The 13,213-nt window shown below is 47.5% G+C and overlaps 1 protein-coding gene across 1 annotated transcript in view; it reads left to right on the top strand.

Moving 5' to 3' along the window:
* Positions 1–965: 965 nt before the first annotated feature.
* Positions 966–13,213, top strand: part of FAT4 (FAT atypical cadherin 4) — a 128,867-nt gene continuing 116,619 nt past the window's right edge. The window contains exon 1 of the mRNA XM_088527695.1: positions 966–6,230. Coding sequence (XP_088383821.1) covers positions 966–6,230 — 5,265 coding nt within the window. The remainder of the gene's footprint in view (positions 6,231–13,213) is intronic.

Below are 13,213 nucleotides of genomic sequence, written 5' to 3'. Positions count from 1 at the left end.
GACAAGTTCAGTAAACTACACGTGGGGGCGTTTCCACGCACAAGCCGCAGAACTCGGCCACGTGTCGTTCCTGCCAGTACAAGGAAGGTGCGTTTGTCGCCGCTGCGGTGCCCGCCGGGCAGGTGCGATCCGCACCTTCCTAAAGCAGCACAAATTCAAGGCTTGGAACCCTCCTGCCTGGACGTTCCCCCGCTGCCGCGGAGCAGGAGCAGGAGCGGGAGCGGGACGCGCACGGCCCGGCGGGCGGCAGGGGGCGCCCTCGCACCGCGCCTGAGCCCGCGGCTGCTGCCCGACGGGGCGGGGAGGAAAAACGGGAAAAAAAAAGGAAAAAAAAAGAGAGAAAAGTGGAGAAAAAGAAAGAAGAAAGAAGAAAAGTAAAAGAAGCCCGAAACAACGGATACAAAGCGGAGGGAGACAGAGCCAGGGGCAGCGGCAGCGCCGCGGGACCCGCGCACGGGGCGGGGGGGGGCAGGGGGGCGCGTCCCGTCCCGTCCCCTCGCGGGGGGGGCGGGGGGTAGCTGCGCGGGGGCGGGGCCGGGCTGCGCGGGGGCGGGGCCAGGGCGGGGCGCGCGCGCGGCGCGGCCAATGGGCGGCCGGGGGGGCGTGGCGGCGGGGTGAAGAGCGGCGGCGGCGCCGAGCGCCCGGCCAAGTTTGAGCCGGGCGGCGGCAGCGGGAGCAGCAGCGCGAGCCGCAGCGGAGCCGCAGCGGAGCCGCCGGCACCGCGGATTACAAAGCGAGCGGCCCCGCGGAGGCGGCAGCAGCGGCAGCGCCGTCCCGGGGCATGGTGCGGGCGCCGGGGCAGCGGCAGCAGCGGCAGCGCGGCGCGGGGAGCCGCGGGGCGCGGGGCGGCCGCTGAGCGGCGATGCGGAGCGGGGCCCCGCGGCGCGGCAGCCCCCGAGGCGCGGCGGCCGCGGCGCGGAGCGGAGCGGCTCGCGGGGGGCGCCGCTGAGGAGGGCGGCGGCGCCATGGGCCGCCCCGCGCCGGGGCCGCCGGTGCTGCCGCTGCTGGTGCTGCTGCTGGCGGCGCGCGGCGGCGCGGAGCCGCGGCAGGTGTTCCGCGTGCTCGAGGAGCAGCCGGCCGGCACCTGGGTGGGCACCATCGCCACGCGCGCCGGCTTCACCTACCGCCTGAGCGAGCGGCACGCGCTCTTCACCATCAACGGCACCACGGGCGCGCTGCACACGCGCGCGGCCATCGACCGCGAGAGCCTCGCCAGCGACGTCGTGGACCTCGTCGTGCTCTCCAGCAAGCCCACGTACCCCAGCGAGGTGCGCGTGCTCGTGCTCGACCTCAACGACAACGCGCCTGTCTTCCCCGACCCCTCCATCGTGGTCACTTTCAAGGAGGACACGGGCAGCGGGCGCCAGCTCATCCTCGACACGGCCACCGACGCCGACAGCGGTACCAACGGCGTGGACCACAGCTCCTACCGCATCGTGGCCGGCAACGAGGAGGGCCGCTTCCGCCTCAACATCACGCTCAACCCCAGCGGCGAAGGAGCCTTCCTGCACCTGGTGTCCCGTGGCGGTCTGGACCGCGAAGCCACTGCCGCCTACCAGCTCCTGGTGCAGGTGGAGGACAAGGGAGAGCCGCGGCGGCGGGGCTACCTGCAGGTCAACGTCACCGTCCAGGACATCAACGACAACCCGCCCGTCTTCAGCCAGACGCTCTACCAGGCGCGGGTGCCTGAGGATGCCCCCGTGGGCGCCAGTGTGCTCCAGGTGGCAGCGGCGGATGCCGACGAGGGCACCAACGCTGACATCCGCTATCGCCTGGAGGGAGGTAACGGCGGCGGCGGGGAGGGTGCTGCAAGCCTCCCGTTTGAAGTGGACCCCGAGAGCGGCGTGATCCGCATCCGGGAGCCCCTGGACTATGAGACGCGGCAGCAGTATTCGCTCACGGTGCAGGCCACGGACCGCGGCGTGCCGGCGCTGAGCGGACGCGCCGAGGCCATCATCCGTCTGCTCGACGTCAATGACAATGAGCCCCGCGTGAAATTCCGCTACTTCCCTGCCACCTCCCGCTTCGCATCTGTGGACGAGAACGCGGCCCCTGGCACCGTGGTGGCCTTGCTGACGGTGAGTGACGCTGACTCCCCCGCGGCCAATGGCAACATCTCTGTGTCCATCCTGGCGGGCAACGAGCAGCGGCACTTCGAGGTGCACAGCAGTAAGGTACCCAACCTCAGCCTCATAAAGGTAGCGGCCGCGTTGGACCGGGAGCGCATCCCTGCCTACAACCTGACCGTGGCGGTGGCCGATAACTACGGGGCCCCACCGCCATCCCCTGACTCCCCCACTTCTTCCCTTGCCCCCGAGGGGGCAGTGGCAGCTCCTGTGAGCCGCTCGTCGGTGGCCAGCCTGGTGATCTTTGTGAATGACATTAATGACCACCCACCGGTCTTCGGGCAGTCTGTGTACAGGGTGAATATCAGCGAGGAGGTGCCCCTGGGCAGCTACGTGCGGGGCCTGAGTGCCACGGACCGTGACTCTGGCCTCAACGCCAACCTGAAATACAGCATCGTTTCGGGCAACGAGCTGGGCTGGTTCCGCATCAGCGAGCACAGCGGGCTGGTCACGACAGCCGGCCCCGACGGCGGCGCCGCTGCACCTGCTGGGGCCGCGTCCCCCGCCCGTGGGCTGGACCGAGAGACGGCCTCCGAGGTGGTGCTCAACATCAGCGCCCGTGACCAGGGAGTGCAGCCCAAGGTCTCCTATGCTCAGCTGGTGGTCACCATCCTGGACGTCAATGATAACAAACCTTGCTTTAGCCAACCTGATGGCTACCACGTATCTCTGGCTGAAAACTCCCCTTTGGGAACAGAATTGCTCATCCTGAGTGCTACTGATGGGGATCTGGGGGACAATGGGACTGTTCGCTTCTCCCTGCAGGAAGCTGAACCAGTGGTGGCAGTGAGTGGCTCTTCTGCAATGGCCCCTCGGCGCGTCTTTCGCTTGGATCCTGTGACGGGCAAGCTCAGCACTGTCTCGCAGCTGGACAGGGAGGAGCAGGCTCATTTCTCTCTGCACGTCCTGGCCACTGATCTAGGTTCTCCTCCTCTTTCTTCAATAGCTCGCGTTAATGTGACTCTGCTGGATGTGAATGACAATAGCCCTGTGTTTTACCCAGTTCAGTATTTTGCCCACATCCAGGAGAATGAGCCAGCTGGAACCTATGTGACCACGGTGTCTGCCACTGACCCTGACTTGGGACCCAACGGGACAGTCAAGTACAGCATCTCGGCTGGAGACACCTCCAGGTTTCAGGTCCATGGCCAGACAGGGGTTATCACAACAAAAATTGCCCTTGACAGAGAGGAGAAAACTGCTTACCAGTTGCAGATAGTGGCCACTGATGGTGGTCATCTCCAGTCACAGAACCAAGCCATTGTCACCATTACTGTCCTGGACACGCAAGACAACCCGCCTGTTTTCAGCCAGGGCATGTACAGTTTTGTTGTCTTTGAAAATGTTGCCATAGGTTATCACGTAGGTACTGTTTTTGCTTCTACTATGGACCTCAACACCAACATCAGTTACCTTATCACAAGAGGTGACCAAAGGGGCATGTTTGCCATCAACAGAGCGACAGGCCAGATCACCACTGCCAGTATCCTTGATAGGGAAGAGCAAGCATTTTACCAGCTGAAAGTGGTGGCTAGTGGCGGGGCAATAACTGGAGATACTGTGGTCAATATAACTGTCAAAGACTTAAATGACAACTCCCCCCACTTTGTTCATTCAGTGGAGAGTGTAAACGTGGTTGAAAACTGGAAAGCTGGGCACACCATTTTCCAGGCCAAAGCTCTTGATCCTGATGAAGGCGTTAATGGAGTGGTCCTTTACAACCTTAAGCAAAACCCAAAGGGCTTGTTCTCAGTCAACGAAAAAACAGGTGCCATAAGCTTAACGGGACCACTTGACATAAATGCTGGGTCTTACCAGGTAGAGATTCTGGCCTCTGATATGGGGGTTCCGCAGTTGTCCTCCAACTTCATCTTGACTGTCTCTGTTCATGATGTAAATGATAATCCACCTGTGTTTGACCAGCTTTCCTATGAAGTGACTATTTTGGAGTCAGAGGCTGTGAATTCCAGGTTCTTTAAAGTGCAGGCTTCTGACAAAGATTCAGGTGTGAATGGGGAAATAGCGTACAGTATAATTGAAGGAAATACTGGGGATGCCTTTGGCATCTTCCCAGATGGCCAGCTGTATATAAAGAGTGAACTGGACCGTGAGCTTCAAGAAAGATACGTTTTACTGGTGGTTGCTTCTGACAGAGCAGTAGAACCACTCAATGCTACTGTGAATGTTACTGTAATTCTGGAGGATGTAAATGATAATAGGCCACTGTTTAACAGCACCAACTATGTATTTTATTTTGAAGAGGAGCAGAGGGGTGGATCGTATGTAGGTAAAATAAATGCTGTAGATAAAGACTTTGGGCAGAATGGTGAAGTCAGGTATTCATTTGAGCATATGCAACCGGATTTTGAGCTGAACACAATAACTGGCGAAATAACAAGCACTCATCAATTTGACAGGGAAGCTCTTATGAGACAACGGGGAGCTGCTGTATTTAGTCTTACAGTAATAGCAACAGATCAAGGGTTACCAAAGCCTCTAAAGGATCAGGCAACTGTACAGATATATATGAAAGATATCAATGATAACGCCCCCAAATTTTTAAAAGATCTCTACCAAGCTACTATATCAGAATTGGCAGCAAATCTGACACAGGTTCTGAGAGTTTCTGCCTCAGATGTCGATGAAGGGAATAATGGGTTGATTCACTATTATGTAATCAAGGGAAATGAAGAAAAACAGTTCACAATAGATAGTAGCACAGGCCAAGTGACATTAATAGGCAAACTAGATCATGAAGCTACTGCGTCTTATTCGCTTGTCATCCAAGCGGTAGACTCTGGAATAGTTCCCCTAAGCTCAACTTGCACCCTGAGCATTGATGTTTTAGATGAAAATGACAACAGTCCTTCCTTCCCTAAATCAACTTTGTTAGTGGATGTCTTGGAAAATATGAGAGTTGGTGAACTTGTGTCCTCTGTGACTGCCACTGATTCCGATTCGGGTGACAATGCTGACCTCCATTATAGTATTACAGGGACAAACAATCATGGGACCTTTAGCATCAGTCCCAACACCGGTAGTATTTTTCTTGCAAAAAAATTGGACTTTGAGACACAGTCTTTATATAAGCTAAATATAACTGCAAAAGACCAAGGAAGGCCGCCACGGTCATCTACAATGTCAATAGTAATACACGTTAGAGATTTTAACGACAATCCTCCTAATTTTCCTCCAGGGGACATTTTTAAATCTATTGTTGAGAACGTTCCTGTTGGTAGTTCTGTCATTTCTGTAACTGCTCATGATCCAGATGCAGATATTAATGGGCAGTTGACGTATGCGATCATTCAACAGATGCCAAGAGGTAACCATTTCCGTATAGATGAAGTCAGAGGGACAATATTTACCAATGCTGAAATAGATCGCGAGTTTGCTAATCTCTTTGAATTAACAGTCAAAGCCACTGATCAGGCCGTTCCTGTGGAATCCAGGCGTTTTGCTCTGAAGAATGTGACCGTTTTGGTGACGGATCAAAATGACAACGTTCCTGTGTTCATATCGCAAAATGCCCTTGCTGCTGACCCTTCAGTTGTGATTGGTTCAATCCTAACTACAATTATTGCTGCAGATCCTGACGAGGGTGCCAACGGGGAAGTGGAATATGAAATAATCAATGGGGATACAGAGACCTTCATTGTGGATCGTTACAGTGGAGATCTAAGAGTAGCATCAGCTTTGGTGCCTTCTCAGCTCATCTACAACCTCATAGTTTCTGCCACGGATCTTGGCCCTGAAAGAAGAAAATCTACCACTGAGTTGACTATAATTTTGCAAGGGGTTGACGGGCCTATCTTCACTCAGCCGAAATACATAACTATCTTAAAAGAAGGCGAGCCCATTGGGACCAACGTCATATCTATAGAAGCAGCCAGCCCACGGGGTTCAGAGGCTCAGGTGGAATATTACATAGTGTCTGTCCGCTGTGAAGATAAAAGTCTGGGACGCCTCTTTACCATCGGGCGCCACAACGGCGTGATGCAGACTGCTGCCATTCTGGACAGGGAGCAAGGAGCGCGTCTCTACTTGGTGGATGTTTATGCCATTGAAAAGTCGTCTGCTTTGCCCCGCACGCAGCGAGCAGAGGTAAAGTGTTTACGTGATGATTATTTACAGATTTCCTTCTTAACGAAGCCATTTGATTTATTTGTTGTATTAACCGACCATTTTAATAGATATTAGTGCACAGCAGAAGTGAGACGAAAATTAAGTCTGTTCATTAATTCAAGATAATCTGTCAGTCAGTGTGCCTCCAACTGTTTTCCCCCAAGCTACCTCTCGAGATGTTTGGCAAAGGTTTGGGTGTACCTTAAGCCTTGTCACAGCTGAAGCTGTCAGGCGTGACACTAGTAGGTACTAAATACTTTAGACTTAACCACAGGTATCTGAGTTTTACATATCTTCTTATTTTAGGAATCATCAATTAGTTTTAGTCTTTCTATGCCTATGTGGGCTATTACTGGACTTCTTTTATTACAGCTGTCATGTCAATGTGTTTGGCCAATTGGCCAGTAGGGAATTGCTGTCTGAAGTTTGTTTAGTGTCCCATGTCTCAACATTCTTATTTTCCCCTCCTTTGTGGTGTTCCTGGTTAAGTTCCTCAAGTGGATCTCCTTGTATTTTGCAGATCCCCTATTACTCCTTTCTTTATGTTCACAGATGAGCATGAAATGGCCTCGTTTCTGTTCAGATGTGCCTGACTTCAGCAGGAAACTTTCCTCTTCCAATTACCTTTTGCTTTGCAGTTGACTGAAGGGTCTTTAAGTGCTCTCTTTGCAATTAGCTTGAGCAACAAAGGGTAGCAAACAGAACCTCAGCTGTGAGGTGCAAATACTGTAATTGCCCCTTTTCAGTCTATGTTAATTGAGCCACAGAGCTAAAAGCATATGCCATTCATATTGCCTTCTAGGTGAAGATTGGAAAAAACTGTTGTGAAAGGGAATCTTGCTTGGTTTAAGTTGCACCGTGTCTGGAGCTGCCTTCCATGTGTTGCTATTAGTCACCTAACTTTCACTCCCTGGCAGTCTGGAGCCAGCACTGTTGAGTAAGCCAACAACAGGGAATGCCGGAAGAGTGCCGTGGTCCAACCCTTTCCCTGACCAGCAAAGTGCATTACCTTGCATCTACATTGCATAGCCTTTCACGTCCTGGACCTTAGCTCCTGTTTATATTTCCACTTCAGAGTTAGGTCTTTCAATTTGGAGCCACTGATGATACTCTGGTCGCTTGGGGTGTTTTTGTTTTGTCTCCGTTGAATGTGGTATTTTTAAGTCTTCACATCTATGGTGTTTTCTTTTCCTGTGTTTTTAAGTATCATTTGTAAAGGCATGAAGCCTCACTTTCTTATGCTGGCAGTACTTGGCACTCTGCAAAACGATTGTTTAAGTTTGGAATTTGAGCAGTGCTTGAACTCAGGGTTTCTCAATGTGAATGATGAAGTTCATTTTAATGATGTACATACTGTAATGCTTTCTGTTTATCATGTGAGGAAGACCTGTAATATATTTGAACAATAAGTGATGTTAGTTTATGCAATGCATATTGCTTTCATGATTGAAGGTTCATGTTGTATAAGTCTTTGCACCCTTGTTAATAACATGCAAAAGATAAAAGCAAAAATTGGCAAAAGTTGAATAACTTCTAGGTGATATTTTGTCCAGATGAACAGTTGTTTTGAGGTGTAAGCATTTCTCAGTGGATACTGGGATGATGATCCACAACCTTTAGTCTGCCCACGTAAGTAAAGAGCTGCTTGACTGAAGGGCTGATAGGGGACTTGGATGGTTGGCATAGCTTCACATATTGTAAATCTATTTAGGAAGAATATTTGAACAATGAAGAAAACAACCATTGAAATTTTAAACCAATTTTACATTGTTGAACACAAACTGCTCCTCAAATGAAAACCAAATGTTTTATTCTGTAAAGACTATTGAAAGCCATAAGCAGGAGTTAGGATTTTGAATTACTATTACTAAAGATGCAACTATTGGTTGCATCTTTATAGCTTCTGAAACACATTTTCCCCCAATCAAACTTAAGATTACTGTGCTTCTATAGAACTATATTGTGAATGATAGCCAGCTTTTTTTTTTTTTTTGAAAAAAAAAAAAAAGCTCATAATCACATGTAGTCTTTCTCAACAGCTTCCCCCAATGGCTTTTGCTATCCTGCTTTTGAAGAACTGCTCTATGTAGAACAGGTCTTTGCCCTTAAAAACCCCCTCCTAAAGAGCACTCATGCTAAAGTGAGCACCAATACTGTAATTTGGCAATTTTCCTTCAGTTTTAATTTGCAAGGTGGTGACAAAAATGGTGGAACAGCTAGAACCCTGATTGGGAATAATGAATGCCCATGAGCCTCTGGAATATATAAGGTCACAAAAATGAATTATACTTTTGTACAGAATGTCTTCAGCTTTGTTGAGACACAAGCTAGTATGTCAGGTATCACTGCGGTTGAAGCTGTCACTCTTTTCTGAGCAAATGAACTGTGCGGTCATGAGTTTTATTAATGAGAAAACGATTAGCTCTCTTGTATTTTTTTCCTTCTCTCTCTTATGAAGAATATGCTGGATTTGGGGTTTAGATTGGTTAAGGGGGGCAGGGGGAGAATGTTGATAAGCTATATTTAATGTCTCCTTTCTTCCTTCTGGCTTGCTTTACTTTCTGCCCTAACACCTTAGTTGTGCTTTGGCACAAGAGAGGGTACGTGGAGCCACTCACTACTAAACTTGACAGGCAAGATCAGTGACAGAGCAGCAGCAGCAAGGAAAGGTGTTTTTTTTTTTTTTTTTTTTTAAGTTAAGCATTAGGAATGGCTATAGGTTTGAGTTAAAGGGCTATTTGCAGGTTTGGAAACAGTTACTAGGCACTGTTTGATCAGCAGACATAAAAAAAAGAGCTTTCTTGTGTGAAACCACTCTATAAGAAATCTAGTCCATGGGTCTTTATCCTTGGGAACTGGTGTGATTAGAAGCTTTTCCTAGGCTCTGTCACATTTACCCAATGCTCCAGCTGAAAAAGGAAGTCTCTTCCCAGTATTGTGCATCTCTGAGGTTTGCCATATGGGATCTGACTACAAATTTATTTATTATGTAGTGACCAGAGTTGTATGGTCACTTTTTCTAAGTTTATTATTTTTTTCTTTTTTAAAACATGAGTTAAATTTTGTGCTCAAAGTACTAAATAGTTTGAGACTTGTAATGAAAATAGAATGGCTCATTCCGTTGTATTTTGCAGCCAGATAGTGTACTTTTTGGTAGGTGTGCTGCAGACTTTGAAAGGTGTGAGTGTTTTGGTTTTGTTTGTTTTGGTTTTGGATCTTGTAGTCTACTCCTTTCCATGATCTATGCTGACTAAACCCAGGTTATTTTCCGCTCTCCCTCACCCTCCCCTTCCCCAGCGCACACACACACACACTTTTTATTAGTCATTAAGTATTGCATTGTTCTTCTGTGGTAAAAATAATACAAGCATCCAAATGGGAGCCCGTCTGTGCTGTTTACTGCTGTGTATGTCTTTGTTCGTGTTTCTGCTGAAAAAGAAACCAGCTTAGCTCCTTTCTCTTGGCTCTCTAGCATAAGTTCTCTTTTAACCCCTTCCAGCAGGTGCTCGAGGACTTTACCATGATGATTCTGTTTAATGTAGAAAGGCTTCATGGATATTGGGATCACACTAAAACTACATATTTCTATTCATTCGGGGTTTCTAAAACAGAAAAAAAGTGGATGTTGTATGATAGTTCAGAAGATGGTATGCTTTGGGACACTGTGGTCATCCCCTGTTTCTGGGAATAGGAACAGGAGGACAATACCCAGTCATCTTTAATCTACTAGAGATTAAAAAGAATTAGACAGAACCTCTAGGTTGCATGCTTAACCCTTAAGTGGATACCTTCCTTCAAAGGAGCAGTGCGTTTACTGGGAAACAATGGTGCCAGCATGTATATAATGTAGGGGAAAGGAGAGGATCACCATTTGGGAGGTTTTCAGTTAAATGTCTTCCAAATATTTGAAGTAAGTAGTCCAAGGAAGCTTGGACTTGGACTGCTTCCACGGAAGGAAGACAGTAATACAAATTTTAAATCAAATATCGTACACAGTGGTATTAGATGCCTGCCAGGAGCAGATCTGTGCACAAGGATTCCTTGCCTCCTCGGGATTGCTAAGGGGGTAAATGGAAGGTGGTAAGGGACTGGATATGTCTGCTTTTAAAATAAAATTGATTTATGCTAATCAAACGTGCATCTCGCACGCCTTGTCTGCCTTGGCCAGTGCCTCTCCTTTGTCCTTCCAGTTTGACGTTTTCCGCTGCAGCCAGCTCCTCTGGGCCGAGCTCTAGAGACGAGGCTGCCTGCTCACCCACGCTGCCTTTTCTTCCTTCACACGGTCCTTCCTTGGCTCCAGCGCTCAGCCTCTACTCTCCGTCCAGTGCCCATTCTGCTGGGTTTGTGCATTTTCCTCTCCTTATCCCATTTTGTAGTTTCACAACTCAGTCCAGCCTAATTCCTTCGACTCATCTTGTTTTGGATGTCTGAAGTCCTGCACCACATGGGTGTCTAGTGATCCTAAGAATGATATGGAGGTATTGCAAAAAAACTCCCTGCACTGCATGTGAGCAGTGCAGAGCCCCCAAAACGCAGAGTAGGAAAGGGAAAATATCTACTAGGATGATACCTACTAGCAATACCAGAATGTGTATGGTTCCCATAGAAGTGCTGTGGGTCCCTCATGCTGTGTGTGCGGGGTAACACAGGGACTACGTGTGGCAAAGCCTGGCAACGTATGGCCTAGGCCTAACGTCACTTGGTGTGACAAATGGGAAGATGTGAATTGCTTAAAAAAATAATGCCCTAAAGGCTTTGCCCTACCAGCTTTGAGCAACACAGAGCTTTACATTTAGTAAGAGACCTCGAAATGCTTTTGGTGAGTGTTGTGTGGCATGTCTCGTATTTACCAGGACAAGCAGGAACAACGGAGCCCTCGCTGTGTTCGAGCTACTTATGAATCATTTTATTCTTTAGCGATACATGGCACATTAATTGTAGCTTGACAAAGGAAATTACTTATGAAACATTTGAGTAAACAATGAAAATCTGCCTCCTTGTCAGAGTTCCAAAGCCTTTTTATTTATTTTTATTTTTTTGCCTTAGTTCTGGTATTGTTGATTCTGCAAAATGTGTAATTATTTAACTTGTTGCTGTCACTTGCTCTGGCCTGAAAAAGAACCTGTGAGCTTTCCTTGAATACAAGGGGGAGATGAATGTGACCTGCGTCAAAAACTGTTCCAAACGAATTTGTACTCTTCAGATAGTTCAAGGTTGTCCCTACTTTCATCATCTTTCACTTCTTTAATGGCTGTCTTGCTAAATTCTCTTAATATTTAGAATTTTTCATTTCTTTATATTTGAAGTCATGTAAAGTGACCTTACATGCAAAAAATGCACAGTTGTGTTCAAAATTCCAGTGACTCAACAAAAATTCTTCATTTTGGAAAACAGTACCTTTCATTTGCTCTAAGGCAAGCATTGGGAATAAAGTCTAAAAATCACTGCAAAATTTTCATGTGTTTAATTTTGTCAGGTGTTAAGTTCATCATAAAAATCTCTAAATGATTCTTAGGTTCTATTGATGTTAACAAGCTTTCCAGGTCAAATGATATCCCCCAATTTATTTAAGTATGGGTTTCTTTTTATGTTTTAGTCTTAAATGAAGCAACTGATGGCTGTGTTTATTAATGAGAAGAACTTCAAACTTGGTCAGCAGAGTTCCTATGGTCTTGCTATCTGTAGGTACCATCATTAGCTTTTCTGTGATAAAACTCTGTTGTTGCTGGCTCCTTAAATCTTTTTTTTTTTTTTTTTGGTCTTTGGCTGTTTCCTGAGCATTGCTTAACCATCCAGGCAGCAAGTCCTGCAGCCTCTTACAGAATGTTCATACCCTTTTGACTGATGGAAAGATGCTCCAGACACTTTCATGGTCTCTTTAAGAGGTTGAATGTTGTTCAAACACCCTCAAAGGGTGGTTGCCTTGGTTTAGTTTATATCAAAGTAACCTCCTGGCATGACAGTTGTTCTAGTCTAGGTTGTTTTAACTATGTCTAGACTAGGGAGTAGCATTACTATTAACTCAGTTGGGTTTGTTACCAGTATAATTATGTCTGTGCAGAACCTGTGTGTAGACAAGCTCTAATACTCTAGGGTTCTAATTAAAAATGAAATTTATTGCAAACAAAATTGAAGTAAAACAAAGAGTTTTCCTAACATACTTAGAGTAAAGAAATGTGATGCCAGATCAGTATGGTACATCATATGACCTGCTTCAGTAAATTTATAGCCCTATTTCACTTTGCCAAAAATAACACCAGATATGTTAGGGGAACTGTGTCTTTGTTTTACCAAGATGTTTCTCGCTATTCTAATAAATCTTATTTTTTAATTAGACTCCTTAGTCTAGACTGTCATCCAGGTTTGTTTTTGTAGAGATCTATTTTTGTTTACTTCCTTGGAGAAATAACATACCAAAAGAGTTGTAGAACAGATGGAAACTGATAGCTATGATTATGCTGTAAAAAATATATATATTAATATTATTTAATGCAAAGCGAACGTCTGATGGAAGTGGTAATTTATGTGACAACAGCTATGCAAAAAATAATGTGGGGGAGCGTTTGACTTAGTATTTAATATTCTGCAGTCTTCACACACTGTTAGTGGGCTATTGCTCGTATTGACATAATCCTCTTGGATTAGTGTGTACGGGTTTACATACTATATGTAGCACCGCCGCCCAGACATGTGGGTATACAGACAGGCAGGCATTCTGATGTTACCTGGTAAAAACCATGTATGTGGTAATACTGCTGAGCAGAACCCATGGGTCAGACGGATGGGTGGAGCCGTGAGGGTGCGTTTGGAAAGAGCATCTTCTGCAGGGACATGAACTTCCCCCATGACCTTGAGGTGGGATCCCCTCATGGAGGGTTTCTGGGGGCAGGGGAAGCTAAATCATAGCAGACCCAAGTTGTGGTGTGGATGGAAAGGCAAAGAACGTTTTGGGGCTAACTCAC

Source organism: Tinamus guttatus, unplaced genomic scaffold (assembly GCF_059628265.1).
Source record: "Tinamus guttatus ecotype Peru unplaced genomic scaffold, ASM5962826v1 Tinamus_guttatus_pri_ptg000288l, whole genome shotgun sequence".
NCBI lineage: Eukaryota > Metazoa > Chordata > Aves > Tinamiformes > Tinamidae > Tinamus > Tinamus guttatus.
This window is presented reverse-complemented; position numbering and strand designations above follow the sequence as displayed.